Source organism: Cucumis sativus, chromosome 3 (genome assembly GCF_000004075.3).
Source record: "Cucumis sativus cultivar 9930 chromosome 3, Cucumber_9930_V3, whole genome shotgun sequence".
NCBI lineage: Eukaryota > Viridiplantae > Streptophyta > Magnoliopsida > Cucurbitales > Cucurbitaceae > Cucumis > Cucumis sativus.
Window position 1 is genome coordinate 39,817,181 of NC_026657.2, and position 16,259 is coordinate 39,833,439.

Genomic DNA, 16,259 nt, shown 5'->3' on the forward strand with positions numbered 1-16,259 from the left:
CAAGATAGTTTTTAAACATCCTTGCATTTGTTCTATCAAAACTTGTCGTGTTGATGTTTTCTTCATTTCTTCTCTCATAACCAATATTACTATAAATAAAAGTCTCATTTATTTGAGGACCAAGAGTTCTCTTGTTGGTATCATCCCTTACAATGCTTGCTAAAATTATCTCCTATATAAATAATTATATTTTTTGTAGTCTTTCTATTTTGAATTTGTTTTCAAATAAAAGGCATTATTAAAATACTTTTTAAAATTTTATAAAAAGAAAGTTATGCAAAATAAAAAATTGTTTCAAATATTTAAACAATTTTAAATTGTTTAAATGAAAGACATAGAGTTCTATCAATATAATCTATTAATGTTTATTATTAATAGAATATGAAATTTTGCTATGTTTTGTAAATATTTGGTTCATTGCACTATTTTTTAGGGGTGAGCATCGACACCTGAAAAACCAATCTGAATGATCGAAATCAATCGATTTGACATCGATGTACGTCTTTATTAAAAATACAGCCAATAGTTGGTTTAACTAAATTGTTTTGAAAAAAACGATCGAAACGGACCAAAAGCGTTTTGTTGAAACTCACCAAAACTGATCTGCTGAAAATTGTTGTCATTTTTTCTTATTATTAATCAACTAGGTCGCTTTTCAGCTCTAGATTTTGTACAAAACCGACTTTGTTCAACTGATGATCACCCGTACAGTAATTAGTTGAAGGAGTATAAACAAAATTGCAAATTAGAGTGTAAAAAGAATGATATATTTTGACAAAAAGAAAAATAGTATTTTAATATAATAATAAAAAGTTATTCAAAAAAGAAAGAAAGAAAGAAAGAAATAGAAAAACGTAATCCTCTATATCTCGAAGGACTCATCGTTGGTCTTTCATTTGTTAAGCCGCTTCTTCTCGCTAAACAAAAATGCAAATTTCGGGTGTAATCAGCGACGTTCCCGTTGTAATTCCGTCTGCCGGCGGCCTCCGTTCCTCGGAACTGAGACACTGTCATGCATCTATCGACTCTAAGAGTTCCATTTCCGCTGGATTCTTTAGAGTGAGTTTTCCATTTCCTCTTTACTCTTCTGTAATTTGACTTCAAAAGTTAGTCAAATTGTAAATTTCCATGGGAAAGTTCATGTAGCTTTGCTTTGATTCTACCATATTTGTGTGTGTTTTTTCTTACTGCATTATCTTTGAGCAATTCCACACTTGATCTTGCCCAAAAGGTCGAGAAAAAAGGTATATATTATCTTTGAGCAATTCGAATGTTATAATATTCCGTGTTGTATGTTTGACTTGTTAGCTGATGAATAGACCTTGTAAAGACGTAGGATTTTCCAGGATTGAGATTGATGATGATGGTGTTCTTAGGTCAAAAGGAATTGTGTTGGTCGTTCATTTGTTGGTGGAAGATTTGAGCAATTATTTCTCTTTGATCGAGAAAGGATTTGTGAAAAATCTTCAGTTGCTTGTATTTATGATTTTTGTTATGTTTCTTTTGTGACAAATTGAGAGCTCAACAAATGAAACCTGGGGCAAGTTGCATTAGTGTATATAAAATTTGTATGTTGTTTTAGTCATTGAGTTTCTTCTCTTCTCCAAAGAAGAAGAAAAAAAAAAGAAGAAGTGCTTGTCATTGAGTTTCAATCATTAATTGGTGGCTCTGCATGTATATATACTTTTGGTCTTCTTTATCGTGATGATGCAGTTTTTGTGCTTGTAAAATTCCTGGGCATTCTCATCACCATTCTTAAACTCATCTAATATGTAATTTTGAATGAGTTCATAACAGTCTCAAAGTCATTTCATAGAATAATTTTTTATTAAAGAAATGTTTTGGGTATTATATCTACTTGACATGAGGATTTAATGATTGAGAGTACCAAATTGTGCCTTTATTTTCTTTCTGAGGGAGCAATAGTTGCTTGAATGGCCTGAAAAAAACTACTAGTTTGTACTATGTTTTTCTTAGAATTAGAAGGAATGCTATATGGCTTTCATGCTTTATCTACCAAGACCTCTTTTTTGGTTTATGCTCCATCCTTTTTGCTGATGGCGCAGTTGGGGTGCTTTTGGAGTAATTTTTTGAAAAGGAATTGATTAAGTAATATTATCTTTTATGAAATTATGATATAAAGAGAATGCTATTACTATCAATTGGGATTAAATAAATCCTTTATTTTTGGCTAATTTATTTAAAGTACAGAATTATTAAATTGGGGAACCAAGAAATGGAGAATTTATCAGTCTTGTAAATTCAATGGTTTGAGAAAATTTTAAAGAGAATCTCAAATAAAGTTGGAAAGTATATCTATATCATAATTGTCCTTTACACACATGCTTAGGGTATGGAGGAAGTTTTATGTAAATACATTCTTGTTCACTTCCATTTATGGTTAGGCCCATAGACGGGTAGTGAGAAACTGGTCATTTTGTATTTTTTTATGTAAATCCTTTTCCTGACCTTCCTCGTTTTTACCAGGGATGTTCATCATTTTACATGCCAAAGGCTGGATCTAGTTTGGATAAATTTCGATTGAGGGGCTTCAGTATTAGAGCTTCAGATGATTCTCGGAATGTTTATCCAGTTGCACCTGTTCAATTTGAATCCCCAGTTGGCCAGCTATTGGCCCAGATATTGCAATCTCACCCTCATTTGCTTCCTGCAACTGTGGACCAGCAACTTGATAACCTTCAAACTGAGAGAGATTCTCAGACAGAAGAGGCTCCTTCCTCATCTCAAGATCCTCTCTACAAGTAAGTGCGTATCCTCTCTTTCTTTTCTCTCATCAGTAAATCGCATTTATAGGTGATAATGTAAAGATAATTTTAAATAACTACATGTATGATCTCCCACCTTGCACATGTTATGGCTTGCTGGTTTGTGGGATCTTTGAAGACAGAGAAATGGTAGAACATTTAGAGATTTGGAGAGGGATTCTTCATATATATAGTCCCTCTTAGTCTTAGGTCTTAGTCTTAGGTCTTAGTCTTAGGTTTTATGTTTCTCATTTCCGTTTTAAAAAAAAGAGTTAAAATAAAAATGGCTTCTTTGATAAACAATTTTTTTTCCCTAGTCAATTCAAACGGACTCTAAGGTTTGTGCATCAATCAAATGAAATTACAAATTAATCACTTGATTTCTGCTGTTGGCTTTACTTGAGTCACTAATGTAGTTAAACCCATGAAATCTTAGGAGGATAGCTGAAGTGAAAGACAAGGAAAGGCGAAAGACGTTGGAAGAGATATTATATTGCTTGATCGTTGGAAAGTTTGTGGAGAATGACATTTCAATGATCCCCAAGATAACAGAAACCTCAGATCCCACCGGCCGAGTTGATTTTTGGCCAAACCAAGAGCAGAAACTTGAATCCGTCCATTCTCCTGAGGCATTTGAAATGATCCAAAGTCACTTGTCTCTTGTCCTTGGCGATCGAGTTGTCGGTCCCTTCAGTTCCATTGTTGAAATGAGCAAAATAAAACTCGGGAAGCTATATGCGGCTTCTATTATGTATGGATATTTTCTCAAAAGAGTTGACCAACGTTTCCAACTTGAAAGGACTATGAAAACTCTTCCTGAAGCGTTTACAAAAGACTTTGATGAACCGATACCGGCAAATCAACTCTGGGATCCTGATTCCTTGATAAGGATTGCACCTGATGATGAAGGGTTCGGCGACAGCCGGGGACTTATCGATGCTGATGACGGAAAATCATATAGATTGAGATCCTATGTGATGTATTTGGATTCTGAGACACTTCAAAGATATGCAACATTGAGATCCAAAGAAGCTATTTCTTTGATCGAAAAGCAGACTCAATCATTGTTTGGTAAACCAGACATTAGGATAGCAGCTGATGGTTCAATCGACACATTGAACGATGAAGTGATCTCTCTTACATTCTCTGGGTTGACAATGCTAGTACTGGAAGCTGTTGCCTTTGGATCATTCCTCTGGGATGCCGAAAGCTACGTCGAATCAAAATACAACTTCATCCAAACCTGAAATCAAGTTCTATATTTATTACATGGATGTTTATGAAAGTGTTTAGACTGATGCATTTTTTGAAAGATAGGCTGCTGAATATGAAGGTAAAAGCTTATACTCGAGTCAGGGTGAGGAAGTTGTCGGGTTTATTCAGCAATGGAGGGAGGAAAAAAGGACTTTATAGGTATATTTTCCTTTTGTCAAGAATGTATAGTGTACTAATGACTTGGACAAAAGACTAAACTTCTGTAAATCAAATTAGGAACTGAATTAATAAAATTCTCTCCCTTTGTCAAATCTGAGATGCCTCTTCAAAAATGTTGCCATTGATAGCATTCACAAGTGTTTTAGAGTGTGTTTAGATCAACTTTAAAGTGTTTAAATAAGTCCTTATAGGTGTTTAGTTTCACCAGATTTCCTCTCTCGGGATGTCTAATTGTTTGAGAAATCTGAGGTTGAAAATTTTGGATGAACTTCTGCATTTTATTATTATTTCTTTTAGTCTCACCCATACTAAAGTCTTGAGTTAACACTAAATATGTATACAATACCAAAATAAGCTTAACTCAATGGTATTTGTGTGCACTTTATCTTTCAAAGTTAGTTTAAGTTCATAATAATAACAACAAAATTCAATTTCAAATGGTTCTAGATAATTTCAACCTCAACCCCCAACTTTTTTTCATTTTTCAATGTAGTCCAATTCTATCAAACTATCCCAAAGAGTGTTTGTTTCAATTCTACAAAGCTAAATGAAGTTTGATAATATTAAAATTTATTATATTTTTTAAAATGTTTTGGTTTATTATGTTATATGCTCTAAAAAAAATTAATTAAATGCAAATGTTATGATGACGAATCATCTTTTGAACAAATTATCTTAAAATATATGTGATGAGAATTCTTTCACTAAATTAGTAAAATGAAGACTACGTGAAAAAGAAGAAGAAGAAAAAAAAAGCTAAGTAGGTCCATTCATATCATATTCCTTATTAATAAAAATATTTCTCTTTTCCTTTTTCCTTTCTTTCACATCTCACTGTAACGCAATTTCATATTATTTAATGAACTATAGTTAAAATTAAATGATCGATTTATTATTTACCTTAAAACCCAAAAAGTTGTATGATTGATCAATTTTTTTTATCCTTTTCTTTTTAATGCATTAATGAGTATTTTTCAATGAAGTCTAGATTTAAAAAAAATAATAATTCCATGCTTAAAGCTTTGATAATCAAATTTATAACTAAAATTTAAAATCTGTACTTTGTCAATTCTAAACTTTAATATATATATATATACATATATATGTATGTTATGTATGTATCATAAATTAAGAGCTATTAGACACTATGCTAAAAGTTTGACAATTTATTATATGTTACCTAAAGTTAAGGATGCATTAACTAACAATTAAAATCTCAAAAATTAATGTTGAGTTTGTTTGTTACAACAAATAGAGTGGGCGGATTTAAATAGCCAATTTAAAAAAAAAAGATTACATTTATGTTTCTCGTATTTTCTTTTTCTTTTTTCTCTAACAAAATTTAAAGAAAAGTCATAGTTAATAATAAAACTGCTAAAATATTTTTATAATATAGTAAAATTTTAGATTTTGTTAATGATCGATACTAATAGATAGACATTAGTACTGTAAATATCGGTAGAAGTCTATCAGTATCCATCGTTGATAGAATATAACATTTCTCTGTGTTTTATAAATTTTTTCTTGTTCATTTTAAAGATACTCATTTTCTTTCAAGATTAGACTTACGTTTTAGTCTAAGGTATATATTTAAACTAATTGAGTTATCTTTAAAGTGATATGATGGGAGACATATTAAACGTAATTTTAATAGTTTAAAATTCATTACGAAAAATATCAATTTATGTGGATAAACTTTTATAGATTGTATTAATTTAAATCGTGAATTAGTGTAAATGTATTAGTTTACATCATTCTTTGTGTTTCGTTTGGAAAAAGTCACGGGAGAAACTTATAATTTTTTAGATTCTTAGTCATAATTTTCTTTAAGAATCGTTTATGCATTTACTCTAATCATCATTTTTTATAAAACTAACATTTGAATATGTTTATAAATATTTGAAAATTAAGTAGTTTTCAAAAGTAACTGTAATGAATTATCTAAACTGATTAACTTATAAAAATTTAGATGTTTAATTAACTCAAACGATATGATTCACACAATATCAATATCATGTGAAGCAAAAATAGATATAAATTGATAAAATTACAAGCTTAAGATATCAAAGAACATAAAAAATTTGTAACTGAACCTCAAATTCGAGAGTATAATTATAATAAATATAAATATCACTGACAATAATCAAATAATCAAGTATATAACAATATTTTTTAAAAAATTATAAATATAGCGTATACACTTATATCGCTTAAATTAATATTGTTCATAAACTTTTTCAGTTTTTGCTATATTTACAATTTTTTAAAATGTTGTTATATTTGTTAATATTTTAAATCCAATTACTATATTTGTAATTGTTTCTAAATTTGAGATTCCATTTTATTTTGGACGCAAAAGGACTTTCGAAAATAAACAGAGTGGAATGAAGACAGCTTGGAACCTAATCGCCAAAGCCGTTAGTCTCGGACACGGTTTCTTTTGTAATCGACTTTACAACTTCCCCACCGATTTCAGACCGTTGGAAATGAAAAGCTCCGTTTTCACCATATTGCCCTTCCATCCTTCCCTTTATTACGAAACTCCACCACTCTTCAATAGCCTTTTCTTTTCTTTTCTTTTCTTTTCTTTTCTTTTCTTTCTAAAAAACACCAAACCAAATGAAAGGTGTTAAGTTTTTATCAACATTTTCATATGTTAAATTGATAAGCAGCATCCATATTTCATATATTTTCCTATCAACATCTCGATGAAGTTCAAATATCGATATTTTAAACATTAAGGTTGGATCAACATCTCGATATTTTAAACATTAAGGTTCCATCCAATATACACATTTAGAGTTTAGAATTTGGGGTCTAAATTTAACTAAGAATTCAACTATTATCTTATACAAATCATTGTAAGACATGAAAAAGAAATAAACATATTTTTCTAGAGAAACAAAATGTTGGAGGAATTGATTTAGTAATTGGATAGGGTTATTTTTGTAATTTTCACAGACTTAAAAGTAAGGGACCCAATTGGCCAATTGTAATAATATATGTATTTGCTATTGGTGCAACCAACCCATATACTTTTTACTAATTGGTTAGACCTAAGAAAACCTACTACTCCACAATTTATTGAATTTCATTAAACAATTGCTCAATCCATTTTTCTCACAACTATACCAATAAATACATGACAAATTGAAGACCATTCTAATACAACTTCTTTAAAACAATGAAGAATTATTGTTTTATGAATACACAAATATATACCATAAAATCAAAACTAAAAGCTATATGGATATAACCCTTTCCTAGAGGTCTTTAATTATATATCATTGATTATAAGCCTATTAAGAAGTTACATGTTCATCTCTAATATGATATATATATTTAAAAAAATGAAATAGTGAGTTATGACATGTTAAATATATCATAGCTTTATAAAAGATAAGTCATCAATTAATAACATCATCCACAAAGAGTCAATCGTACAAAATCTCTGTAATAAGCGAGATATGGAAGGACTTGAGGATATTCGTGCGTTTTATAGGCTCATTTTAAGTCATTTTATACGTTAAATACAAATTTTGGTCAAATAGGCCATTGAAATTAAAGTTCAAAAGTTTCAATTATGTCGATAAATTTTCATTTTCTTGTGTTAATTAACATGTTATCCAACAACTTAATCTAATAGTCAAAGTTCTTAACCTTCTAATATTGTGTGCTTTAAATACAATAAACTAAATCGTTACAAATCATAGTTTCCAAGAATCAAATTATTACGTTTATAAAAGTGAATTTCAACGATAAAAAAAATAAACAATTAATTTAATTTAACAAATACAAGATGAAAACAACAGTATCAATGTTTGTTATTATTATATTTCTCTTGGACTGTTTATCACTTTAATTATTGTTATTATCACTATTTACCAAAGTTCAACTTGTATATGTTGCAATCATATCTCACAAATCACACACATATATGGAAAGAAGTGTTTTGTATTGTAATAGTTGTATGACTTATTCAGAAAGCCAACAAGAATTATGACATAATTTCTAGAAGTCAAAACTAAAGGTAAATGCCTAAATTAAGCAGTAAAAAAGCATATATATATATATATATACACTAATTCAAAACTTTTAATATGTATATTGGATGGAACAAAACACCTGGCTCCAATAAGCATTCACACCTTCCACATATCTCACCCAACACTTTGCCAGAAAACACTTCATTACCTTTTCTAAAATCAATTTCTTGGCATTTTCCCTTTTTTGAATATCAATATACAAATCTGATTTTGTCATTATTTCATCCAAAAACATATTTAATCTCTTAACTTGCCCTTTCTTCTTTTGTAAGATAATAATAATAATGATGATGATGAAATAAAACCACCTAATATTATGAAATTTCTTAGTCATATTTGATGTCCCCATCAATTTTCAATTTAATATATATAGAGAATTGCTTTCACATAAATGTCTGATTTTCTTAAAAATAATAAAAATGGATTATTGTACATTATTAGATAATAATATTAAGAGTATGTGTAATATTAAAAACTTATTTAATGAATAAAATACGATTTGCCAAATATAAAAGTTGATGGTTTAATATTATCACTAAAACTTACTCCCTACGGTAAATTTGTAATTTTATAATAATATTAGAAAAATAAATTGATTTTATGAACGTATAATATATATTAGATTTTACTTTTGGTATTATAGATAACAATCATTGTATAGAACTTATTGATTAATGTGTAATAATGTTTTAAAAAAATAAAAACAAAGAATGATGTTAGTATACTAAAGTGGGATTGTGTGTATAAATTAATTATCAATAGAAATATTCTTAGTTGTCATTTGTCAAAGCCCTTTTCTTTACTTTGAAATTAAGAAATTTAATCTTTCATCCTAAGCCAATTGCATGGATGACCACAAAAATAAAACTAAAACAAACAACATTCCATAAATTACTTTTAATTTATAGAGTGAAAAAAATATATATCATTTTAGACCTAAACCTTCATATTCACCTCTTAAATTATAATTAGTTAATATAAGAACATTATTTTAAAAAATGAAAATGAAAATTTAATTTTTTTAAAAAAGTCGAGGTTAGAAGGGAAATAATAAAAATCAATCCAATAAACCAAATATTTAGAGACCCTTACAAAAATAGCAAAAAAAAAGAAAAGAAAATGGTTATAAGGTGCATGTCATTACATTTTTTAAATTGCAAAAGTAACAAATTTAATCTAAAAGCATATTAGGGGTTATTGGGTTAAGTTGAGAAACATTCTTAACTCAATCCATATTTTCAGGTTATATGAGTTGACAACGTGAATAACCCGAATTTAGTTTCCAACCCAATTCAACTCGTAAAATATGGGTTGGGTTGTTGGATTTTTTTTTCCTTTTCTGTTTACAGTTTAGGGAAACGGACCATGCGATTACGAGGGAGAAAGGAGACCAAAGAGGGAGAAGATCAACAGTCAAAAACAGAGGTGGACGACGTGATTATGAGGGAGAACTAAGAAGATCGAAGACTGAGGTGAGACGGTTGGGTTGAACCGAATTTTTCAACCCTCCAATTCGAAAAAAATCATTTTTTAACCCAACTCAACTCTTATAATATGGGTTATTTGAGTTCAACTCATATTAACGTGTGATGAACTGGTTTTTTTTTCTAAATATTTTTATCATACGATGCAGTTTCTCAAATATTATTACCCGAAAAAATTCAAAATTAAATGTTACATATTAAGAATAAGGCTAAAGAAATATAATTTTTAAATGAGGAAATAGGAAGAAGGTATTTTAATTTTCTTTCCCGAAATTATAATTTTATGGTTTGAATTAAGGATTAGGATAAAGAGAAACTGCTAACCTCAGCAAATCCATCTCACGAAAGTAGTGGCTCTCCCGAAATATCGCCAATAACGAAGGGCAATCCCGTCATTTCATCTTTCAAAAAAGGCAAAAAACTAACCTATCGGAAAACTCCTTTAGCCAATTTCAACCCTTCTTCTTCTCTTGTCTTCTCTCTCTCTCATTAACAACATAATTTAAGCATTTAATTTCAATCCTCTCCTTTCCATCTTCCTCTAATTCTTCTCAAGATTTTGTATATATAGATATATATATACAGAATCAGAGACGAAATATATATATACACGAATATTATACGAATATGGATGTTTGGCTCTGTAGCAATGGAGGAAGTTTTTCGAATCTGTTTCTTCTTCTGACGTTGATGATCTTCTGTTTTTGTAATATTGTTGCAAATGCTTCTTTCAATGTCTCTACAATCCGTTTCGATGAAGGATATTCCCCTCTGTTTGGCGACGGTAACCTTGTTCGTTCTCCCGATGGAAAATCCGTTCGTCTTCTTCTTGATCGCTTCACCGGTATTTCTTTTCGAAATCGCTCTGTTTATGAGAGAATACGTTTTTTAATCTCCGTCGTTTTAATTTTCATTTGAATGATTTGTTTAGGCTCTGGATTCATTTCCTCGAAGATGTATAATCATGGATTCTTCAGCGCTAGAATCAAATTGCCGTCCGATTACACCGCCGGCATCGTTGTTGCTTTCTATGTAAGTATTGGAAACGATTAGTTGAATCTTTTTTTCCGCCCTAAATTTTTTGGTTAAGCGCCGTAAAATGTTGAAAATCAAATTTCAATAGGAAAATTATCAGTCAAACAGGAGTCGTCGTAACTCGTAACTGTTGAATTAATTAATTAATTTATTTATTTATCTTATCAAACAGAGAAAAATGAAACTGTGTTATTGATTCAATTTCAGATTCAAAAGAAACGAAACAATAACACTGTTAAAGAAGTTGAATGAGTATATATATGCATATATCTATAACTCTTTCTAGCAAATTTCATCCTAATTCGTCATCCTCCATGATTGCGGTGGTTGAATTTTGGTTTCATGTTCCGCCATAACAGACTTCAAACGGTGACGTATTTGAGAAGAGTCACGACGAATTGGACTTTGAGTTTTTAGGGAACATTGAAGGGAAGCCATGGAGGTTTCAGACCAATCTCTACGGGAATGGAAGCACGAACCGAGGGCGGGAGGAGCGATACCGACTTTGGTTCGACCCAACCAAGGAGTTCCACCGATACAGCATTCTTTGGACCGCCAATATTATTATGTAAGTATTCTCTTCCAAGACTTTCTGAATACTTAATTACCTTTTTTTTTTCTCTCTCTTTCTTCTTAGTATTTATAATTAGTACTTCTAAAATTAGGTTACTAGACTTAGGTGATATCATTCTATGACATTGTATCAAGTAAATAGACATAGAAGTGGTAGATGACATATAAAATTTGATTATGCAAATTGTTTTAGCAGTATGTTTAATGTTGAGGAAGAAAAATTAGTTGCGTAAATTATTTTAGTTCGGTAAAAAGATCACAATTTTTATGATTATTTTAATAGAGAAGATTTTTTTCTAAAACCATTTCTAAAGTCAAACTTGACATAAAAACCAGTTTTGGACTATTAAGGGAATTTTGGTACATCCATTTTATCTAGAAGCAACTTGTAAGTTAAACAAATCTCATAATTGATGGTGGATTGAAATTAAGGTTGGAGTGGCACGGGGGTATTTCTCATCCCCATCCCTATGTCATTTCCCATTTGGGAGTTGGGGTGAAAGAATCCTCGTTTGGGGATTGGGTTCGGGAGGAATAAAATAAGATTCTTAATTATTTTTTTTATTTGAAATAATTTTAATTTTAAATTAGTAATAACAAATATTTTAACAATTTTTGTCATCCCTAATTAAAATTCTTTACAAATTATATGTTTTTCTTTTTAATATTCATAATTGGTTTTTATATTTTTATGAGTTGGACCCTTGATTTCTTGGGAAATAATTTGTTTGAAACTTAAATTTGATTCTATAATTTTAAAAACTGAAGTTTTGTAGTTTGATTGTATGTAAAGTTGGTATAGTTTGACTAATAATATTATGAAGTAATGGGAGAGAAAATGGGAATTGGAAAAGTTGGATTACGTGTGGGATTTGATGGAAGGCGATGGATGGGTTGGTTTGGTGTGGTTCCACCATGGATTGAGTGGCCATTAATGAGTATAGATACGACTCTATATATATTTTTTCTTGTCATTTCTAATTTTTCCTTTTGTTTAGGAATTTCATTTTTCCGTTTTCCTCTTAGGAATTGATTATAGGAATGGCAAATAACTGACTCTAATGATTTGTTTTGTTTGGTTCTATACATTTTCCTTTTTCTTTTTTCTTTTGGTGAAATCTTGCCTAAATTGTAAATAAAAATCCTAAAATTAAGCTGACTTTCTATTATTTTTTTTTTAAAAAAAAAAGATTAATTGTTAAATTGTAAATTTGTCTTCTTATGGTATAAGATTATTTTAATAGATTAAATTCTAACTTGTTCCTAATTATAAAAACCAATTTTCTAAAGCATAGAGTAAAAGTTCAGCAAAAGACATTTTAGGTAACTATTTAATGAAGTCCATTTAACTAATTGTTTCTTAAATAACTAAAATATGTATATTATTCTTATGCTTTTTGTGCCCTACTGTCCTTTTTCTTTTTATATAGGCGAAGGAATAGTCTTCAAGAATAAAAAATAGTCAAATTTTCTTTTAGAATCAGGTGTATTCTAAGTGTCCAATTGTAAACTACTCGTGGTAAAAAAAAAAAATTAATAATTTAAAATGATGCACAAAGATGATTCTATTTTAAACAAACTGTTTTGTTTTAGAAGAAAATTAATGTGCTTTCTATTCCAAATGATTGAAATGAAAAGGAAAAAGGGAAAAATAAACACAAAGTCAGAGTTAGGCTTTTTTCCGAACTTCCAAAAACTACTTTTTGTTGTTTTTAGTGAAAGGGCCTAAAGAAAACTTGTGAACAAAGCTACGATCTTGGATCACATGGCAAAGTAAACACTAACCCCATTCACAAATCACATACACATAACATCCATGTGATTCCATTGGCTTTGCTTTCTCTTCAAGACTTGGATAAGAATTTTTGTTTAGGCTCCACCTTTCTTTTATTTGATATTTTAATTGACTCTTAATTTCTATCACATTAATTATCATCCTTAATATTCTCCCTTCTTCTTTCCCTTTCTTGAAGCATGGGTCCTTTCCTTTCATTGGATATTTTGAATTAATTCTCCCCATCCATTTCACAACTAATAATTTATTGTTTCTCTAAAATTCGATTGAAATTTCAAAAATATTTGTATGTCTTGCTTTTGCCAACGAAATACTAGTAGTTCTTATTTCGAAAGGAATAAACTTTTCTAACTTAAAAACTTAATCTATCAGGTTTTTTCTCACATTTAAATATTCTAAAAATTAAAACTATCCGATTTTTGTGATTTTGTAGATTTTACATAGATGAAGTTCCCATTAGAGAAGTGGTGAGAAATGAAGCAATGGGTGGAGATTTCCCTTCAAAGCCAATGTCTTTATATGCCACAATTTGGGACGCTAGCAATTGGGCAACTTCCGGTGGCAAATACAAAGTCAACTACAAATATGCACCTTTTGTTTCTGAATTCAAGGACCTTGTTTTGGAAGGCTGCCCTTCCGATCCCATCCAGGAGGTTCTTGAACCCTTCGACTGCTCCGCCACCATCACCCGCCTCAATGCCCAAGACTTTACCACCATAACCCCCGAGCGTCGTGCTGCCATGCGCAACTTTCGCCAACATTATATGTACTATTCATACTGTTACGATACACTTCGATACTCTGTCCCACCTCCAGAATGTGTCATTATTCCATCCGAGAAACAGCGTTTCAAGGACTCTGGACGGTTGAAGTTCGGTGGCAGCCACCGCCGTCGCTCGAGGCGGCGCAACAGAAACCCTAGTGTTTCATTGAGTAACCAATCTAGTATGTAATAAATGTGTGTGTTTTCACAGATTATAGAGATCAAGGAAAAAGGTATTCTTTATTTTGTTTGTTTGTGAACTTTGTGAAATTTATGTTGTGTTCAATAATGCAATAATATATAAATCTATTCGTTTAAGTATTTTAATAATATTTTCCGCTTTTTATTGGTTTTAACCTTAAAAGTATTTGTTTTAAGCATATTCATTTATATGCATCCCACTCTCGTTACACGTTACAGAAAGAGCTTTCCATGTAAAAAAATTATTATTAGAACTCTTCCATTGGTTGCATAAACATCGTACTACTTAACATTTTACTTTTATTTAGAACAATCATGGTTATGCATTTTACTCTCATACATGCAAATAAAAATCGTTAGATAAAGAAATAAGAAGAATTTGTCACGTGGTAAATTATGACCGGACACTCTCGTTTGATCTATAATTAGAATATTTTTCTTTTATTTAAACATCAAAATATAGCTTGTTTCAACTTCAACCAGCCAGTTTCTATTTGATTAGGTCAATAATTGTATACTTAAAGATAGATTTTATAGTAAGTATTCAAAAGAGAAAGTCATATATGTTTGTTTGCTTGTGCTATCAACAAAGCCATATGGACCTATTGGATAAGGGGATGTAAAATGATTAGGACAGTTGTACCATTTGTTCCTATGAATATTGATGACCCAAGCCACGTGGACAAGTTTGCTTTTGACATTTCCTTCATAAGTTCAACTATTTTTTGGTATGTTTGACTTCAATTCTGATAAATGTTTATTATTCTTTTTAAACAAAATTATTAATAGAATGTTTGGTATTAGTATTGTTTTAATTTGAGTGTTATTTTGGTTTTGTTCATCCCATCTAATAAATAGGGTATTATGTATGTTTATCATCCACTCACTTTTAACAATCTTATTGTTGGAGTTTTACTAGTTAAAGTGTTGAGTCGAAGTTTTTAAACCTTTAAATGCTCTAGACTTTTTATGGAACGACAAAAATCATTTGATTATTGTACAATTCAATTAATTTGCTATTATACTTTTATACTTTTTTAGGATGCTCTTCTCATCTATGGGAATGTTTTGAAAAGTTTCACCAGACCAGAGATGAGCAAAAGTTGTCCATTATTTAGTTATCATAGCTTAATAATCATCTTCCTTGAAAAAATCTTTGGTTTGGAAAAATTCTTATTATAATATCTATTTGAGAGGGTCTTAGTTTTCTATTTTGTTTAAAATATTTTTTTAGAAAAAACACCCAAGCATTTGATTAACAAATTAGCTTAAATAAAGATATGGCCCATCAAGTAGTATGTGATTGTGGTTCAAATAAATTGTTTTCTCTTTTTCTTAATCTCAATAACTTTTGTGATTTGACTTTGTGTTTGTGATATTTATAATTCAATGAGTTGGTTAGAATAGTATTTTGAAAATGAGTATTAAAAATGAATTTGATTACATATTATATACTTTCATGTTCAAGGAGACGGCTTGAACAATCTATTGCTTATTAATTTAATTAGCAAACAATGAATATGTGTCTTATTGATAAATATATTTATGGTTTTTTTTTTCAGTTTATTTGTCAATCAAAATGAAAATTTTAGTCGATGAATATATCATGATTTGATCACCTAAAATTAGTATTCATTTCTCTTATTCATTATTAGACCTGTGGGTTATTAAATTAATATTTATTCAACGATGAGAAATGAATGTTAAATTTTTCTTCTTATAATTAACAAAGCTTCATTGTTATTATTGTGCGTGCAAAATCACTCCATTGTGTTTGTTCTCCTTTGAACTGAGTTTAAGTGCTGCATGAAGATGAATCAAATAGTGTTCACTAATTTTTTTTCAATTCTTAGTTAGATATAAGTGAGGTTCGTTAACTGAAATCTTCAACACCTACATAACTTTGACACAAGGGTTCAAATTGCTCCAAAAAATTGCTCCACCATCAACCTTACTATGTTAGAAAATGCATACTTCCATGCCCTAATCATCAAATATTACATAAAGAATAAGTGTTAGTTTCCAACTAACTCCCTAGTTGAAATTTAACAGAAATTAATAGTAGAAAATGAAAAAATTCTCATAAATTTTGATAATGTCATGTCATAGTTTAGATTCTAACCTGAAAAGGAACAAAAGGAACAATTTTCTACCACACAATCC

At 29.8% G+C, this 16,259-nt stretch overlaps 2 protein-coding genes across 3 annotated transcripts; both read left to right on the plus strand.

The window, feature by feature from the left end:
- The first annotated feature begins 838 nt into the window (after positions 1-838).
- LOC101213975 (UV-B-induced protein At3g17800, chloroplastic) lies at positions 839-4,291 on the plus strand. 2 transcript variants are annotated; one of them, XM_004136158.3, is made up of 3 exons: positions 839-1,059; positions 2,488-2,762; positions 3,202-4,291. In XM_004136158.3, the coding sequence occupies exons 1-3, from the start codon at positions 928-930 to the stop codon at positions 4,010-4,012; spliced, it is 1,218 nt and encodes a 405-aa protein (XP_004136206.1). In that variant the 5' UTR covers positions 839-927; the 3' UTR covers positions 4,013-4,291. The 2 variants fall into 2 exon arrangements, with proteins under 2 accessions (XP_004136206.1, XP_011652634.1); XM_011654332.1 differs by lacking the exon at positions 839-1,059 and having other exon boundaries at positions 2,551-2,766.
- A 5,887-nt stretch (positions 4,292-10,178) lies between these two features.
- Positions 10,179-14,225, plus strand: LOC101213730 (probable xyloglucan endotransglucosylase/hydrolase protein 30). The gene is made up of 4 exons (XM_004136157.3): positions 10,179-10,573; positions 10,661-10,761; positions 11,124-11,332; positions 13,566-14,225. The coding sequence occupies exons 1-4, from the start codon at positions 10,357-10,359 to the stop codon at positions 14,083-14,085; spliced, it is 1,047 nt and encodes a 348-aa protein (XP_004136205.1). The 5' UTR covers positions 10,179-10,356; the 3' UTR covers positions 14,086-14,225.
- Positions 14,226-16,259: the final 2,034 nt, after the last annotated feature.

Excerpts from the sequence above, each read along its gene's own strand:
- LOC101213730 (XM_004136157.3), top strand. The coding sequence starts at position 10,357 with ATGGATGTTTGGCTCTGTAGCAATGGAGGAAGTTTTTCGAATCTGTTT. Across the intron at positions 10,574-10,660 it reads TCTTCTTGATCGCTTCACCG|GCTCTGGATTCATTTCCTCG; the intron begins GTATTTCTTTTC and ends TGATTTGTTTAG. Across the intron at positions 11,333-13,565 it reads TGGACCGCCAATATTATTAT|ATTTTACATAGATGAAGTTC; the intron begins GTAAGTATTCTC and ends GTGATTTTGTAG.
- LOC101213975 (XM_004136158.3), top strand. The coding sequence starts at position 928 with ATGCAAATTTCGGGTGTAATCAGCGACGTTCCCGTTGTAATTCCGTCT. Across the intron at positions 1,060-2,487 it reads TTTCCGCTGGATTCTTTAGA|GGATGTTCATCATTTTACAT; the intron begins GTGAGTTTTCCA and ends CGTTTTTACCAG. Across the intron at positions 2,763-3,201 it reads TCTCAAGATCCTCTCTACAA|GAGGATAGCTGAAGTGAAAG; the intron begins GTAAGTGCGTAT and ends ATGAAATCTTAG.